This window comes from Physeter macrocephalus, chromosome 14, assembly GCF_002837175.3.
Source record: "Physeter macrocephalus isolate SW-GA chromosome 14, ASM283717v5, whole genome shotgun sequence".
In the NCBI taxonomy this organism is placed as follows: Eukaryota; Metazoa; Chordata; class Mammalia; order Artiodactyla; family Physeteridae; genus Physeter; species Physeter macrocephalus.
In genome coordinates this window covers 115,472,195-115,488,765 of record NC_041227.1, presented here as the reverse complement: position 1 = coordinate 115,488,765, position 16,571 = coordinate 115,472,195, and the positions used below count along the sequence as shown (strand labels likewise).

Sequence of the window (16,571 nt, the reverse complement as noted above, 5' to 3'; positions counted from 1 at the left end):
ACTAAAGTTCTTTGTACTATACTAGCATCTTTTCTGTACATTTAAAATTATTTCAAAATAAATTTAAAACATGAAAAAAATTACACGAATACTCTGTACTTTTTTTATGCCTGAAATATTTTTTTTTCAAACAGTGGGGAAGAAAAAAGTGAACAACGAATCTCTTCTAACCTGTGCTCTGAAATGAGATTAATTAACAAATATTCCCAAAACCAATGTTTTCAGTCAGCCCTCTGTATCCATAGGTTCCTATCCACAGATTCAACCAACCATGGATTGAAAATACTTAGAAAAAAAATTCCAGAAAGTTCCAAAAAGCAAAACTTAAATTTGCCACACTGGCAACTATTTACACAGCAGTTACATTGTATTTACTACTATTTATGCAGCATTTACATCGTATTAGGTATTATAAGTAATCAGAGATGATTGAGAGTATAGTGGAGGATATGTGCGAGGGTGTGTGTAGGTTATATGCAAACACTACACCATTTAATATAACAGACTTGAGCATCCCCGTGTTTTGGAAGCAGGGGGTCCCGGAACCAATCCTCCTGTGGATACAGAGGGACAACTGTATATAGTTTAACTTTGAAATTCTTTAGCTTGACAAAATTTGAGAAAGCAAACAAACCCAGCTTTTAAAGTTATTAGCACCACCTTTCTTCTAGTATTTGTTAACCTCAAATTCTTATTTCCAATATTCTCACAAACCTGATCCAAAGAAAGAAAAGTATAAGTAAAATTTAATTCTGTTTCTAATATTAACTGCCAAATCAAACTCCAAATACAGTGTTATCACAACATGTAAAATAAAACTCAGAAAGAACAAACTCAGATGAGTTTTCAGACTCTAGGTATAATGTGTTGTACTAGGTCTTTCTGGTTTCTCCCCTGATTTTCAAACTGAACTGCTCCATCAATTAATTCTGTCAAGAACATCCCACAAAAATATCTTCAGAGAGACTACCATGGATCACCAAAGCAGTAAGTGCACATCAAAAGTCAAGCAAAATCTCAATTCAATGAGTCACTGAGCTTTAAAGAAAGTATAATTTTCTATAATTTTAATTTCCAATTGTGTTTTATTTCAGTTTCCAGTCCTTTGGTGGGGAAGACATCATTATGTAATCAACACTTTGCTACTGCACTGATGTAGCAGGTTGCACAGAAATAGTACCAACAGAGCTATGAACTTACCCTGCGCATCTTAATGGGGCATTAACTTTAGAGCCTAGTTGTGACAATTTAAATGCTAATACTGTTAGAGCAAATAGTCCAGAACACAAACACGCCCAGCTTGAGTCAGTAAAATTTAACTAAAGCTTCATTTAAATTGGGTAGGCTACTACAGAAATTATGCTCTTTCTCCATCACCCTTTTGAATTTTGAAATAAAAGCCCTATACTGCTCCTTTTAAAGAATGACATTAACAGAGGAGAGAAAGAATGGAAAAAAGTGATATGCTCCACTGGGAAATATGTGTGTCAGAATCCTAAAGTATGGAGGTCAAGGTCAGTGTGCATACATAAATCATACAGTGTAAGAAACAATTAACTAGGGGACTTCCCTGGTGGCGCAGTGGTTAAGAATCCGCCTGCCAATGCAGGGGACACGGGTTTGAGTCCTGGTCCGGGAAGATCCCACATGCCGCGGAGTCACTAAGCCCATGTGCCACAACTACTAAGCCTGTGCTCTAGAGACCGCAATCTACAACTACTGAAGCCCAAGTGCCTAGAGCCCGTGCTCCGCAACAAGAGAAGCCACCGCAATGAGAAGCCTGCGCACGGCAACAAAGAGTAGCCCCTGCTTGCCTCAACTAGAGAAAGCCCACGTGCAGCAAATGAAGACCCAACACAGCCAAAAATAAATAAATTAATTAAATTAATTTACATATTAAAAAAAATGAAACAACTAACACAGTCCATTTAAAATGTCTATGCCCCTAACATACAAATTGTGGCCTCTAAGTATCATTTTGTACTAAAAGGAACTAAGACTCCTTAGAGAAATGGCCAATTTCAGGTCTGTGGCAGGAAATGAACAGGATGAGCCTAGAAACAATGAAGGCTATCAAAGACTAATATGGTTGAGTCAAAAGGTCCCAAGAATTAACCCGCATAAACTTCCACTGACCAATGACTGGACAGTTTGAAGAGGAATAAGGATGATAGCTACAATGAATTAAAACATGTCAAATTGTTTAAATCCATGAATTCATAATGAAACTAAAAAACAAACCCCAAATAACTTCTCTTTGGTCATCTTTGGAGGATAATAGTAAGCCACCTCATTATTTTGAAAACAGGTAAATAAAATCAAAGAATTCAACCTTTAATTAAACCTTTTCAACTTTTTTTTTTTTTTGGCTGTGCCACGAAGCTTGTGGAATCTTAGTTCCCCTTCCAGGGATCAAACCCAGGCCCTCAGGAGTGAAAGCATGGAGTCCTAACCACTGCACCACCAGGGAATTCCCTAATTAAACCTTTTCTGTATCATTTGTACCCAAGGTTAGCCAAATAGATAAACTGTCTTTATTTCAAGAAAGAATAAAATGATTAGAATATCGTATCACAAAACAACCACAAATGGATTGATGGATGTGGATCATTAATAGCTAATAACATTTCAAAAAGAGACAATTACGTATTATATAAAGTGGTGTGTGTATGTGTAAATCTGCTCTGATAGGGATGAATATTTTATTAGACATTGTTTAGAACTGCTTGTATAAGAGGATAATAAAAAGTAGACTAATTTGTAATGGATTTTTAGATTGTTTTTAAGTTCTCTACAGATAATGTATCCAGTTATTGCCTGTACTATGGGCAGAGGCTCCCACTGCTTCCTACCCCCAACTCTGATGTACAAGTGACTATGTAATCTGTCAGAAGTACTCAAAACCACCTGTAAAATAGTTTCAGGGTCAGGGGGTGTTGGGAATCAAACCTGAATTCACCTACAATTTTACAGGAAATAAACAAAATAGAGAACCATGCTAAAAGATCACCATGAGAATGCAACCAGCAAAGTCGAGATTATGGGAAATTCTGTAGGACAAATGACCCAGTTTCTTCTAAAAAAAATTATAAGAGGGGGGAAAAAAAACCTAAGAGAGATGGAGGGGGAATCTATAATTTAAAGACTTGAGATAATCAATTACAATCTATGAGCCTTATTTGAATGTATTTGGATCCAAATTCAAAGTAAGCTTAAAAAAAAAAAAAGAAAATTGGGGAAATGTTAAAAAAAAAAACTATGTGTCTGATATTAAGATATATTCAACAGATTTCTTTGAAATCTGGCTAAAAGTTGATCCCCAACCTTTTGAACTTAAAGAAGAGTGGCAAAAAGCCAATGTAGAGATAAAACAGGATACAAATTCAACAGTATGTGAGTTACAAACAAAAGAAAAAGTGAAAAAAGCCTTACCCACAGCTCCAAACATCTATCGCTGGTGTATAACGTTCCTCTCCCAGCAGAAGTTCTGGAGGTCGGTACCACAGAGTAATGACTTTGTTTGTATAAGGGCGGCTGAAATGTAAAACATAACCATGACATAAATTTACAATGGTTACAACGGTTTCTGATGAAAAATACTTGTACAATTAAATGCAAATTAAAATAGCTGCCAACTGGAGACGGGATCATCAAAACAGCTCCATAGCAACCTAAGAGTTCAAAAGTAAACTGGACAGAAGGTGATGAAGAAATAACTTCCATTCCAATTTGGGTTGATTTATTTCAGTCTAAGGCAGATTCAAGAATTTAGATAGAATTTACTGTCTAAAATCTAGGTGGTAAACACATTTAGAAAATTAGGGAACTCTGAGAGTTATTGCAATTTGCAGAATACTAGCATATCCAAGAATGAAAAAGATTCTTTTCTATTTCCCACATGTAATTTTGTTGAATGACTCACCTCTCTTCAGAATTATAGAGCCGAGCAAGTCCAAAATCTGCTAGTTTGATTTGCCCACTGTAAAACAAAAATTAATTATTTTCATAAGTAACAACAGCAGCCTCCAAATTACACCTAAAAAGTCAAGCGCTAATTTAGGAGTTAAAGGAATTACAAAAATGAATTTTTAACCTCTGCTCTTTCAGTTCTACTCTTAATGGTCACTCTGTCAGATTAAGCCTCTTTTGACGACTCCACTATACAAAGCCTTAGGGAGTTTTTTTTTGACTACTACTGTATTTTTGGATTTGACTCCTTAACTAAATATTTCTTTTATTTCTTGGCAAACAACAGTGGCTAGAACCTGCTAGATTAAATACCTACTGTTGGGGAAAAAAAGGAATGGGCTGTTTTAGATTAAGAGAGATTTAAGAGGTCTAACAACTAAATCCAATTCATAATCCTTGACTGATTCTGGTTTGAAGAAACTAGCTATATATACAAAAGGCTTTTTTTTGGCCACGCCACGGGGCATTCGGGATCTTAGTTCCCCAGCCAGGGATTGAATCTGGGCCACAGCAGTAAAAGTGCCGAGGCCTAACCACTGGATCAAACGTGATGATATCTGTAATTTACTTTAAAATACGTCAGGCAGAAAAATAAAAAGGAAGCAAATATAGCAAAATGTTAATTGTATATGTATTATTAGTGTCTCAACTTTTTCTTATAATTTGACATTTTTCATAACAAAAAGTAAACTGCAACAATTCTGTGGCTATAACAGATTTTTCCGAGAACATACCTTTGATCTGAACAAACAATTTTTATGATGAACAAGGCCCCTTCTACCAACAAACTGCCATCACTTCCTATACCATAAAGATACACAATTATGACCTTAGAGGGGTTCTCAAACGTTAATATGAAATAAGAATCACCTGGAAAGCCTGTTAAATGTTTTCTGGGCCCCATTACCAGAGATGCTGATTCAGTAGGTCATGGTCCATGAATCCGCATTTCCAACAAGCCCACAGGTGATGCCAATGGTGCTGATCTGAGAACCACACTTTGAGAACCACTCCCTTAAAAGGATCACATCCATGTTTCACTCTGCTAAATATTCTGTCTTTGACAGTGATGTCAAGCAATATTTTAATAAAATGCAACACAAAATGTTGGGAAACTATTTAAAAACCACTATTAACTATTTTGGATTAATCATATTTATCTAAATTTTTGTGTAGTCTATCTAGTCACATTTACAGTTTGCGTTATGTCTTGCGGAATGAAAAGCCAATTCACCTTTTTTAAGGGACTGGGGATATCTCAGGTGCCTGATAGCTCAGATCAAGCAGAAAAGTGAGATAGAAGAGGAAAAAAAGGGTTCTTCTAGGAGGTGCTCTTCAAAGTCTGAGCAATGGGGCAAAATAGTAAAACAAAAAAGCTACTAGCAAAGAAATTTTACATTAAATCAACTCTCACCATTCCTAGTAAAGATTATGGGCACCATACCCACCTGTCCCAGACATCATCACATTTTAAGTTCGATTTCTAAGCAAATTCTGAGAGAAGCAAAAAGGAAAGAAACAGCTGACTTGAGCCCTATATTGAGACAAAAAGTGTTCCTCAAATTTCTTGGCATCCTTACTTTGATCCCAAGACTCAAGGCAAGTCCTACTATGGTAGGACTGAAAGTTAAAATGGCAATAGATACACAAGTTATGGAAAATGAGGCTAGACCTAAACATCACCAGCACCTAGCATATTTCCTAATCCATCCCCTCCCCCTCTCACTCTCAGTAACCTTCTTCATTGGAAACAGAAGCCATCAGGTGGGACCAATTTAACATACTTTTACCTATAAACTTATTTACACCTCTAACCTTGCTTTCTCCTTTCCCTTCGATTTCAGAAAAAGTGAGTCAATCTCTTTTCTTATTCAAGGATAATCAGTATTAACACCTCTGGCCTTGACCCCATCTCCTTTAGAAACTCATTTCTTTAAATTACTTTGGTTCTTTCTTGAATCTTCAACTTCCCCCTCTCTACTCATTTTCTTTTTGCTTAGCATTTAAATATGCTCAAACCTCTGCTTCTTTAATACAAAATTAATAAAAACAAAAAACTGAAGTCACACCTACAATCACCTTCCCATTAATTGTGCTACCCACCCACTTACCCCACACTTTCACCACTGACCTTTTAATTTTCAGATTCTCTCCTTGGGTCTTAAAATCTACCTGCATCACTTGACATCTATGACCATTCATTTCTTAAACCTGCCTATTTTGAATTCATATTTCCTTATTTTCTTCCTATCTGTCTAATCAGCCCCTCGGGTTCCATCTTCTCAACATCTTTTCTATGCTTGATAACTCCTGAATCTACAATGCTAGTTTGAAACTCCAATGTGACCATAGGCCTATTTGATATCACTACCCTGGATATATAACAGACATATCCAAAAGGGGTTTACTCTTCCCCCGACGCATCCTGCTGTTCCTTCTGTATTCCCTATATTGACCACTGTGCCACCCATCTAGATAGTTTCTCAGGTCAGAAATCTTTGAGTTAAAGTACTTTGATTCATTCGCCACCATTCACTCACTCATCAAAGTCTGCTGATCTACCAAGTCCATCCTGTCTATCCTCTTCTAGCAATGCCTTGGTTAGTTCAATCACTGACCATTTCTTACATTGTTCTTAATAAGTCTCTCTGCCTCCAGTTCACACGCTATATGGTGACCATTTAGTGATGTTTCTAAAACAGAAGACTAATTATGTCTCTCCTATATCTAAAATAACTTGGTGTCATTTATACTTGTGTAATTAAGATAAAATAAACATCATGGAGCCCAATGCTGCTCTCCTCCCTCTCTCATCAATGCTTTCTCTTCTTTGTCTACCTGAGAACTCCTCTCTAGGCCATCTCACCTAGAAGTCTCTGTGTAGACAGAACTAAATGGGCAAGAGCAGAGGCTGGCTGGATCAGACTAGACCATGAGACTCCTGCATCCTGCTTAGCAACCTGAGAAGGAAATTCACTTTAGTCTAAAACCTTATCAGCTTCCTGAATATGGGAAGTCAGGGACAGAAAGGGGCCTGACCCACCAGAAAGGACACCAAGCAGGACTGCAGTTATTCCCTGGCCTGAAACATCCCCCAATAGAGGAGCAAAAGGAACAGAAAAAAGCATATTAATACTATAGTCCAGAAAGCTGCAAGATAATAGCCATCATCAAATTTCTGAAGCACTATTACTGTGGATACAGATTAACCAAGCCCAGCTTTAATGAGAATTGTGGTGGATCACAGGGATAGTGACAGAAAGGAATGACATATATATGTATGTGTGTGTATATATATATATATTTAAGACTTTTTTGTTGTTGTTGTGGACCATTTTTAAAGTCTTTACTGAACTTGTTACCATATTGCTTCTGTTTCATGTTTTGGTGTTTTTGGCCATGAGGCATGTGGGATCTTAGCTCCCTGACCAGGGATGGAACCTGCACCCTCCGCATTGGAAGGCAAAGTCTTAACCACTGGACCGCCAGGGAAGTCTCCAGAAAGGAATGATATTTTTAATGTCGTGTTTTGTCTCAAAAAGGTATTTAAGTACAAATAACAATTTTACAGTAATTTGTACAATTAATATAATAATGCATTAATTGTATAATTTAAAAACAAGAAATTAACCAGCACCCTTCAATGGCTGTTACCTGTAAATAAAATTTAAGCTCCTTAGCAAGATATACAAGATCTTTAAATTGGCTCCTTGCAACTGTCCCGCTTCATGTCTTGCCATTATGTGCTTCACTCTTCTTGCCCTAGCAATAATGACTCCTTTACAGTTTTCCAAACATAACATGTTATCTTCACATTTATGTGCTTTTGTACACGCACTCTTCTTTTGCCTAGAAATGTGAACCTCTGTTATCAGTCTTTCTGATAAATTCCTATTCATTCCTCAAGACTGCATCTTCCCAGATGCTCCCAAATTCAAGGGGAAAAAAAAAAAGCTTAATAAATGTTTATTGAATTGAGCAACTTATTTGTTTAGCTTCCCTACTAAACTCTGAAATCTTCAGGGACCAACCATCCCATGTGGGACTTTTAGTGCTAAAACCAGGTCAGTCTCGGGCAACACTGGCGAGTTCGTCACCCTACTCCACAAAGACAGGAAATATGTCATAACCATTCCATATTCCCATCTAGATAATGTTTGTTAAATAGAACTGATCCAAAATATTTAAAACAAAGGGTGCCATCAGACAAAGATGGCTATAAACAGCCCACTACCTACAGAACCAAACACTGGCCTTATTTCAATGGTACCAGACTTGCTTTTTATTCCTCAGTATGTAGGGCTATCATCAAAGACTACTGTAACGCAACTGATATCACCAACGCAATTTAGGCAAATAGCCAGAGAGGAAGAAAGCAGATGATAAAAACTTCTGAAGAATTAACACTGTTCTTCACCAAATTCCTGTCTGTCTATACTATTAAAACCCAGGAGTTAAGTGCTGGGCAGAAAGGTCAGTCACCAACTACATCTGTGTTTACTCTGAAATTCGATAACTGAGAAAGTCTCAAGAGCAGTTAAAAGAGCACGTATGTTTCTCCCCACTAAACAAAGGAGAATGTCATTAAGAACCTGATGTGTGTTTGAATTTGCCTAAGACCACAAAAGTATTATTTACTAACTATGGCAAAAGCTCTTTGAATATTCCTATAAGATGTAAATAATTCTCTTAAATGTCTGCATTTAAAATAACCTTTACAATCCTACCTCTTTTAGTCCTTACCAACACTGAGTCTGGAGACTCTGCTGATCAGAGTACCCCTATCACAAGTTGTTCCTAAGGTACAGACATCAGATGTACATAAATGCAAAAAAGTGCATTATTGGGTTTACTTATAACCCCAATTAACTAGCTGAAACTAAGGGTGTCAGAAGAGAGGGAGAAAATGCTTAACCTCATATGGTTACTGTGTTACCTGTTGTTCAGCAAAATGTTAGAACACTTAATATCCCGATGCAGGAAATTCTTTTTATGACAGTAATCCAGTCCTTCCATTAGCTGTTTCATGAATGACTTGATATGATCCTCAGAAAAGTGCACCAGACCAGATTCCAACAGTCCCATTAAGTCATGGTCCATATACTCAAATACAAGGTAAAAGGCTCCTACATAGGATGAAGGAAAAAATTAAAAACAAGAGAAAAAGGATGCCGAAATGACAATGCGTCAAATTTTAACATAATTTTGGAGTTGACCATAAGCTTTCTGGAAAAACCACTTGATTTTACACATGAAGAAACTAAAACTCAAGCAGTTGAATAACTTGCCCATTCTAACAATAAAAAACAGAACTATTTTTTGAATTAGTCTTCTGACTCGTAGTCCAGTGTTCTTTGGACTACTTACTTCTCTAAAGGGACAACTGCCCCAATTAGATTGTATAACTAGTCTTTTATGATCTAAATCAGTTGGCAAATTACAGACCCCTTGGGCCAAATCCAGCCTGTCTATTGCTGTAAATAAAGTTTTATTTGTAATATACAACCATGCCCATTTGTTACATATTGTCTAAGACTATTTTGTAGAAATCTTTACCCTAGTTAACAACACTCGCATAACACGCCAGGGGTACATTTAGTACGAATTATTAATGAAATTTATAGTATTTAAGAATTGAAAGAAAAATGAATCATCTAATTCAACTCCCTAAATTTAAAAGTAGATAAAAGGCTAAGAGAATTGTGAAAGATTTGAAATCCACATTATCTTTCCACTTTCAACAGGGTGCATGATAGAGGCAAATACTGTAACATAAGAAATACTAGACCTAGTTAGACAATGATCCATCCAGTCTAAAATTCTTCTCTCAGTAGCATAAAGGCAAGGATTCTTAGTCTAGGCGATAGGCTTCAAGGACTCTTTGAACTCTCTAAATAGCATACAACATTTTAAACACATGTGTATGCAACATTTTAAATGTATTTTTTTTTGAAGAGTGAATCCATAAGATATTTTAAAAGGTTCATGACCCCCAAAAAGTTAAGAACCACTGCATTAAAGGAATATCTTAGTTTTAGCTAAGCCCTCGTATGAATTAAGAAAACACTAAAACTGCAAAAGAGGAGTGGATAAAGGACACAAACAGACAATTCAAAAAAAGAGAAAATAAGTAAAATTGATAGACATGGAAAAAAACTCAGAATATAAAGAATGCAATCCAAAATAATGATATCATTCATACTTCACCTATCAGATAAGATGACAATTTTTTAAAAAGATAAACTCAATGTTAGGGAGGATAAAGTGGGATGGGACTCACTGGTGGGACATAAATTATTACTATCTTTCTTAAAAGCAATCTAACATTAAATATGAAAATTCCTTTGACCAAATAATTCTACTTCTAGGAAACTATATTAAGAAATAAATCAAAATACAAATATTTATGCCCAAAGATGCTCAATGCAGTGCTATTATAATATTTTTTAAACTAACAACTAATTGTTCAACAAGGACTGGTGAAATAAATTTGGATTCATCTATCTTTATGCAGTCATTAAAACATGTTAATGATACAGGAAATTGCTTATGACAAGTTATAAAACACTAAATACACTTTGATCTTGGTTATGTTAAAATAAATATATATAAAATATAAAGTACTAGAAAAAAATATGCCAACATGCTAATACTACAGTGATCTTCTACGGATGCTGGTATACTGGGAGTGGGAGAGAAGTGATTGCCATTTTCCTTTTCTTACTCACCTAGTTTTCAATTTTTCCACAATGGGCATGTATCACATTCCATTCATTCATTTATTATTTTATGATTAAAAATTTTTTTTTTTAATTTTTTGGCTGTGCCACACAGCATGTGGGATCTTAGTTCCCTGACCAGGGATCGAACCCGTGCCCCTTGCAGTGGAAGCACAGAGTCGTAACCACTGAACTGGCCAGGGAAGTCCCCCATTATTTTATGATTTTTTTAAAAAAGAATTTAAACAGTACATGGTAAATTATTTAAACAGTACAGAAGGGCATGGATGAAAAGCAAGCACCTCTCCAGAAGCAACCAATTAACATTTTCTTACGCATCCTCACAGAAACTAGTTATACACTGTATTATTTTTATAATAAGAAAAGGTTAAAAAAAAAACACCCAGAAATATAACTAGTATACTTAATTCTATTCCAATCTAACTTTCATAAATTTATCTAAGCAGGATATCCTCTTTTCTTTAAAACTACTTCTACTAAACTCAAAAGAGGTATTACTCCCCTAGTGCTAATATATTTGAGGCTCTGTAAAGCAGTCCAACTTAACTTCATCCATTACCCTCCTAATTTTATGTATTTCAATCATATTCTCTGTTAACATCTCAGGCTGTATTCACAGATGCCACCTCTTCACAGCTGCCCCTCTCTAAACCTTCAGATTTACTTTAATAAAAGTAGGCTGATGGGCTTCCCTGGTGGCGCAGTGGTTGCGCGTCCGCCTGCCGATGCAGGGGAACCGGGTTCGTGCCCCGGTCTGGGAGGATCAAAAAAAAAAAAAAAAAAAAAAAAAAAAAAAAAGTAGGCTGGATGTCATATATAGACTACTTCAAACATAAGTATGGAAACAACAAACGAGTGTATCCCCCATAGACAAAAGTTACAAATCCAGGAAAACAAACCACTATGTGACCTGAAAACTGTTTTAGAAATACCTGCTTTGGATTCTAAACTGTATGAGTACAAAACTACATTTTTTAAAAAAAGGATGCATATAAATGAAGGATGCAAAAATGAGAATAACTGTCAAATCTGGGTTTTAATTTCCCTTATTGTTATTACAATTTGTAAAAAACAAAAACAAAAAAAAACCGACTTCAAAACGTTGGTTGGAGGAGAATCTTATATTGTTTATGTGCTGGCCTTATTAGGTATTAACAGCAGACTCTAATTTTAATGATTAACAATGATGTCTAAAAGTATAAGAGTACACTAATGACGAACGGACATTTTATAAAATAAGCACTGTTCAGCACAAAAACAATCTGTTAACATCTTAATTCTGATGTGGATTAAAGAAAGAAGCTGGACTTCAGTACAACTTGTTAAAAAATGCAAACAGGCAAACAAACTAAGAAAGGGAAATAAAATGTACCAATCTCCCATGCAGAAACATGATTCTTTGCTAGTACCTTTGTCCTTCTTGAAATCCAGCGCGTCTTGTTTATCTGTGACAATTTCCTTCATGTTAACAACACTTCGGTGGATTAGCTGACGAAGGATTTTGATCTCACGTATGGCTGTGATTGGGAAGCCCTCTTTCTCATTGTCCAGTCTCACCTTCTTCAGGGCCACTAGCTCTCCTGTTACAACAAATTCAAACTGTTATATTACAATTAGCATTTTTTGGCCACCATCATGAATCAACCAATATATGCTCTTGCTCTAAAACATAGACTTAATGCCTACTTTAATGCTACATGGCAGATACTTTTTGTTGTTGTTGTTGTTGTTTTTATTTTTGCGGTACGCGGGCCTCTCACTGTTGTGGCCTCTCCCGTTGCGGAGCGCAGGCCCCGGACGCGCAGGCCCAGCGGCCATGGCTCACGGGCCCAGCCGCTCCGCGGCATGTGGGATCTTCCCGGACCGGGGCACGAACCCATGTCCCCTGCATCGGCAGGCGGACTCTCAACCACTGCGCCACCAGGGAAGCCCATGGCAGATACTTTTATACTGTTAAAAAAAAAAAAAATCCCCATGTTCCCTTTCTTATCTTTGTTCTTTTAAAGATTTTAAAATTTTAATTCAATAGTCCGTTAAGCTTAAAAATTTTGTATTATTAAAATATACCAATAATTCAACTACTTCATTTTATCTTCAAGGACTAGCCCCTTACCAAAGAGCAACTGACAAATTTTATTTTTACCTTCTCTTAAATTCCCAGCAAGCTTATTATAAAACATTTACAATGGACAGAAGGAGGAAGGTTTTTAAACAGTAATAATTATACTATTCTTTTGGAAAATTTTAGTCTATTTCATAACTTTTAGAGACCAGATAAGAACTCAAAGCTTACTTTTGCTAAATCCACTTAAGACATCAGTACTGCTGAATTTTTAACCTTCTGACATCTAAAATTTTGTGGCAATATTTACCTGTGTCTTTGTCCTTGGCTTTATATACTTGGCCATAGGTTCCCTCTCCAATAATCCCAATAATGTCAAACTTGTCCACACAGCGTTTCCCCCAGTCACTTTCTGTTTGTCTTCTTTCTCCGTAACGAGGACAACAAATTCTAAAAAAGGCAAAAAACAAACAAAAAAGTTATTTTAAAAAATTAAGTGTATTCCTTTTTTTCTTTTTTATTTATTTTTTTGGTTGCATCACACTGCTTGAGGGATCCCGATCAGGGATCAAAACTGTGCCCCCTGCAGTGGAAGCATGGAGTCCTAACCACGCCAAGGAATTACCTAAATGTATTCAAACAACAAAACAGAATTCTTTTATGATGGTTTCTCTGGCTCCTGAGTCTTTTATCAGTTTCTTTATTAAAAAAGCAGGAATCAAATGATATGAAATAAATAGTTTAAACAGTCTCTCACAGTGGCTAATCTCTCACAGATTTTTTTTTTTTTTTTTTGCTTCAGGAAGACATAAGGTCAAATAACAATAGATTTGCTACTTTATTGAGTACTGGCTTCCTCAACCATAGAATGGGAAAATATTCCCTACATCACAGGGTTACTATGAAAGTAAAATATAAAACTTTGGCAATAATATGTGCTCCATAAATGGCAACTATTTTTACTACCAAGAGAAGAATGCTAACAATCAGAAGATCAAACTCAGATTCTACTACATTTATGGCATGGCAATTTATGTAGTTCGGGGGAAAAAAATCCCGCATCTATTAATTCTTCATTAATGTGTACATGGTTGACACCCTCTGAATTAAAGGATTTTTTCCTTCTTCAATACGCTAAGTATTATGAATTCAAAAGATACAGTGGGATCAATGTTCATGGTATACTTGGATTTGGGAAATTATTGTTTTTCTAAAAAACACAACATGGTATCTATGAGTGTAGATGAAAGAATTTTATCCATTAAAATAAAATAAGATCTACATTAGGCCCAATCCTCTAGAAGCCTACTGGTGTAGGTTGTGGTCCAAAGGTAAGGAAGAAAGCTGTAATTAAGGATGGGTCCCTCCAAAAACTCACTTTGGTCTCTTTTTGTATGGTTGCTGAGGTGGTGTGATTGCCTTTGGTTCTGGAGAGTCTGGGGGAGATGGATCCCCACCAGGGAGCTCTGGAGGGAGAGGGAGGTCTGTGAGTAGGTGACGTGGCCTTTGTTCCTTCTCTTTCTTTACAGGTTTTGAAGGTAGAGTTTCTTTCGGACTAAACAACAGAGAGGAAAAAATGAAAAAGATCACAATTACTTAAAGGATGTGCAAATAAAACTTTTCAAAGATTATATTGTCTAGTTGTTAAAAGATTACAAAGATTTTACTTTTAAGGGAAAAAAACCCCAGTAATATAACATAAAGAAATGGAGTTTATCGTAGTTAAAGAGACTTGGATTTTGCAAAAAGAAATCTATAGTATATTAAAAAAACCAATAAAAAACTTGGCATATTATTTGTAGAAACTTTAATAAACTTCTTTAATGTCCCTTCTAAGATTCTATTTGGATTTTTATTGAGATGAAATAAAATGCAGGAAGTTATAATCTTAAATTTGCAAAGCACCACTGCAACTCACAAAGTCAGCAAACCTGCTCCATATTTTAACCAGCAAAGATTTAAATGATTGAAAGCCCAGCAATGTAATATTGGGTTGGCCAAAAAGTTTGTTCGAGTTTTTCTATGTTACAGAAAAACTCGAATGAACTTTTTGGCCAAGGCAATACTATTATGTTACTAAAGATGTGGAGAGAAACTTGGAAAAAGCAAATAGTATTTTACAGTGTTTTGTAAGAAATACAGCTAAGCTGGAAATCAAAATAAGTGAAAAATATACTTATTTATTGTACTGGCTGGAAAGCAAAAGGAAACCATATCCGACCATCCAAAATGGATAAATAACCTTCAAACTAAAAATCTAAGGAGAACGAGTCCAAGAGACTATTTCAGAATCATTAAAACACTGGTAGCAGAAGGTCTCTCATGATAATCAACAAATTTTAACAGTCAGTGGGGGAAACAGAAGGGATGGCTTTCCTGGAATAGATTAGAAAATTCAGTTTTCAGATCCAATTTTTAACCACCTCTATTTATGAGTAAAGGAAGGATTTTGTGCCATGCATGTCCTCAGAAAAGATAGTGCAGCATACTAATTCATGCCTACAAATAAAACCATGCTAGATAGTTTTTGTATTCCATCACAGTATCAGAAGATTAAAAAGAATCTGAGAATCCTAACCACAGTACAAACCTCATCTACATTTTCAACAAGTGGTTATTTTTTAAAAAATTCTTTCATGAATACTTCCACAGAACCATGAAGAACAGATCTACCCCTTGCAATGTATCTTTTTTTTTTTTTTTGGCTGCATCGTCTTTGTTGCTGGGTGCGGGCTTTTCTCTAGTTGCAGCGAGCGGGGGCTACTGTCCGTTGCAGTGCACGGGCTTCTCATTGGGTGGCTACTCTCATTGCAGAGCACGGGCTCTAGGCGCGTGGGCTTCAGTAGTTGTGGCACTCGGGCTCAGTAGTTGTGGCTCATGGGCTCTAGAGCGCAGGCTCAGTAGTTGTGGCGCACGGGCTTAGCTGCTCTGCGGCATGTGGGATCTTCCCGGGACAGGGCTCGAACCTGTGTCCCCTGCATTGGCAGGTGGATTCTTAACCACTGCGCCACCAAGGAAGCCCTGCAATGTATCTTTTTAAAGCATACTGCTGCCCTCTGTGTGTGAAACACAATCTCAAAAGCTACTACTTCCTACCAATTTTCATCATTTTAATCTCTTATAAATCAGACAGAACAATAGAATCTAGTATGTACCATATCAACCAGAAATGGGGTAGTCAATGGAGAGCAAAACAATCACCTGAAACTTTGTTAAATTACTGATAGAGATGAACACATAACATTATTATAATTTGCACTAAGATTTTTCTACCCCAGGAACAAAGCCTGTTACCAGAAAACTCTTGAGTCAGGATGCCATACAGATTTTTTTAATTTCCCCAATTTTTAAGACATTTGGGAAAGAAAATTCCTAATTTTTCAGCTAATGTCAAAATATTTTTTATAGGGCTTCCCTGGTGGCGCAGTGGTTGGGAGTCTGCCTGCTAATGCAGGGGACACGGGTTCGAGCCCTGGTCTGGGAAGATCCCACATGCCGCGGAGCAACTGGGCCCATGAGCCACAACTACTGAGCCTGCGCGTCTGGAGCCTGTGCTCCGCAACATGAGAGGCCGCGATACTGACAGGCCCGCACACCCCGATGAAGAGTGGCCCCTGCCTGCCACAGCTAGAGAAAGCCCTAGCACAGAAACGAAGACCCAACACAGCCAAAAATAAATAAATAAATAAATTTTTAAAATATATATTTTTTATGAATTTCAATTCCTCATGACTCAGAAATAGATTCCATCTTGGTTCTGTGTCACTAGAATCAAATTATCTGAATTCTTTCACCATCAT

General features: G+C 36.5%; 1 protein-coding gene across 17 annotated transcripts in view; it reads right to left on the bottom strand.

The window, feature by feature from the left end:
- CDK12 (cyclin dependent kinase 12) overlaps positions 1-16,571 on the bottom strand; it is a 62,894-nt gene that overhangs the window by 35,610 nt on the left and 10,713 nt on the right. For all 17 annotated transcript variants that reach the window (XM_028499649.2, XM_028499647.2, XM_028499648.2 and 14 more), the window contains exons 3-8: positions 14,150-14,326; positions 13,082-13,221; positions 12,119-12,289; positions 8,906-9,095; positions 3,923-3,979; positions 3,433-3,534 (exon numbers count right to left, since the gene is read on the bottom strand). In XM_028499649.2, the coding sequence (XP_028355450.1) occupies positions 3,433-3,534; positions 3,923-3,979; positions 8,906-9,095; positions 12,119-12,289; positions 13,082-13,221; positions 14,150-14,326 (837 nt within the window). The remainder of the gene's footprint in view (positions 1-3,432; positions 3,535-3,922; positions 3,980-8,905; positions 9,096-12,118; positions 12,290-13,081; positions 13,222-14,149; positions 14,327-16,571) is intronic.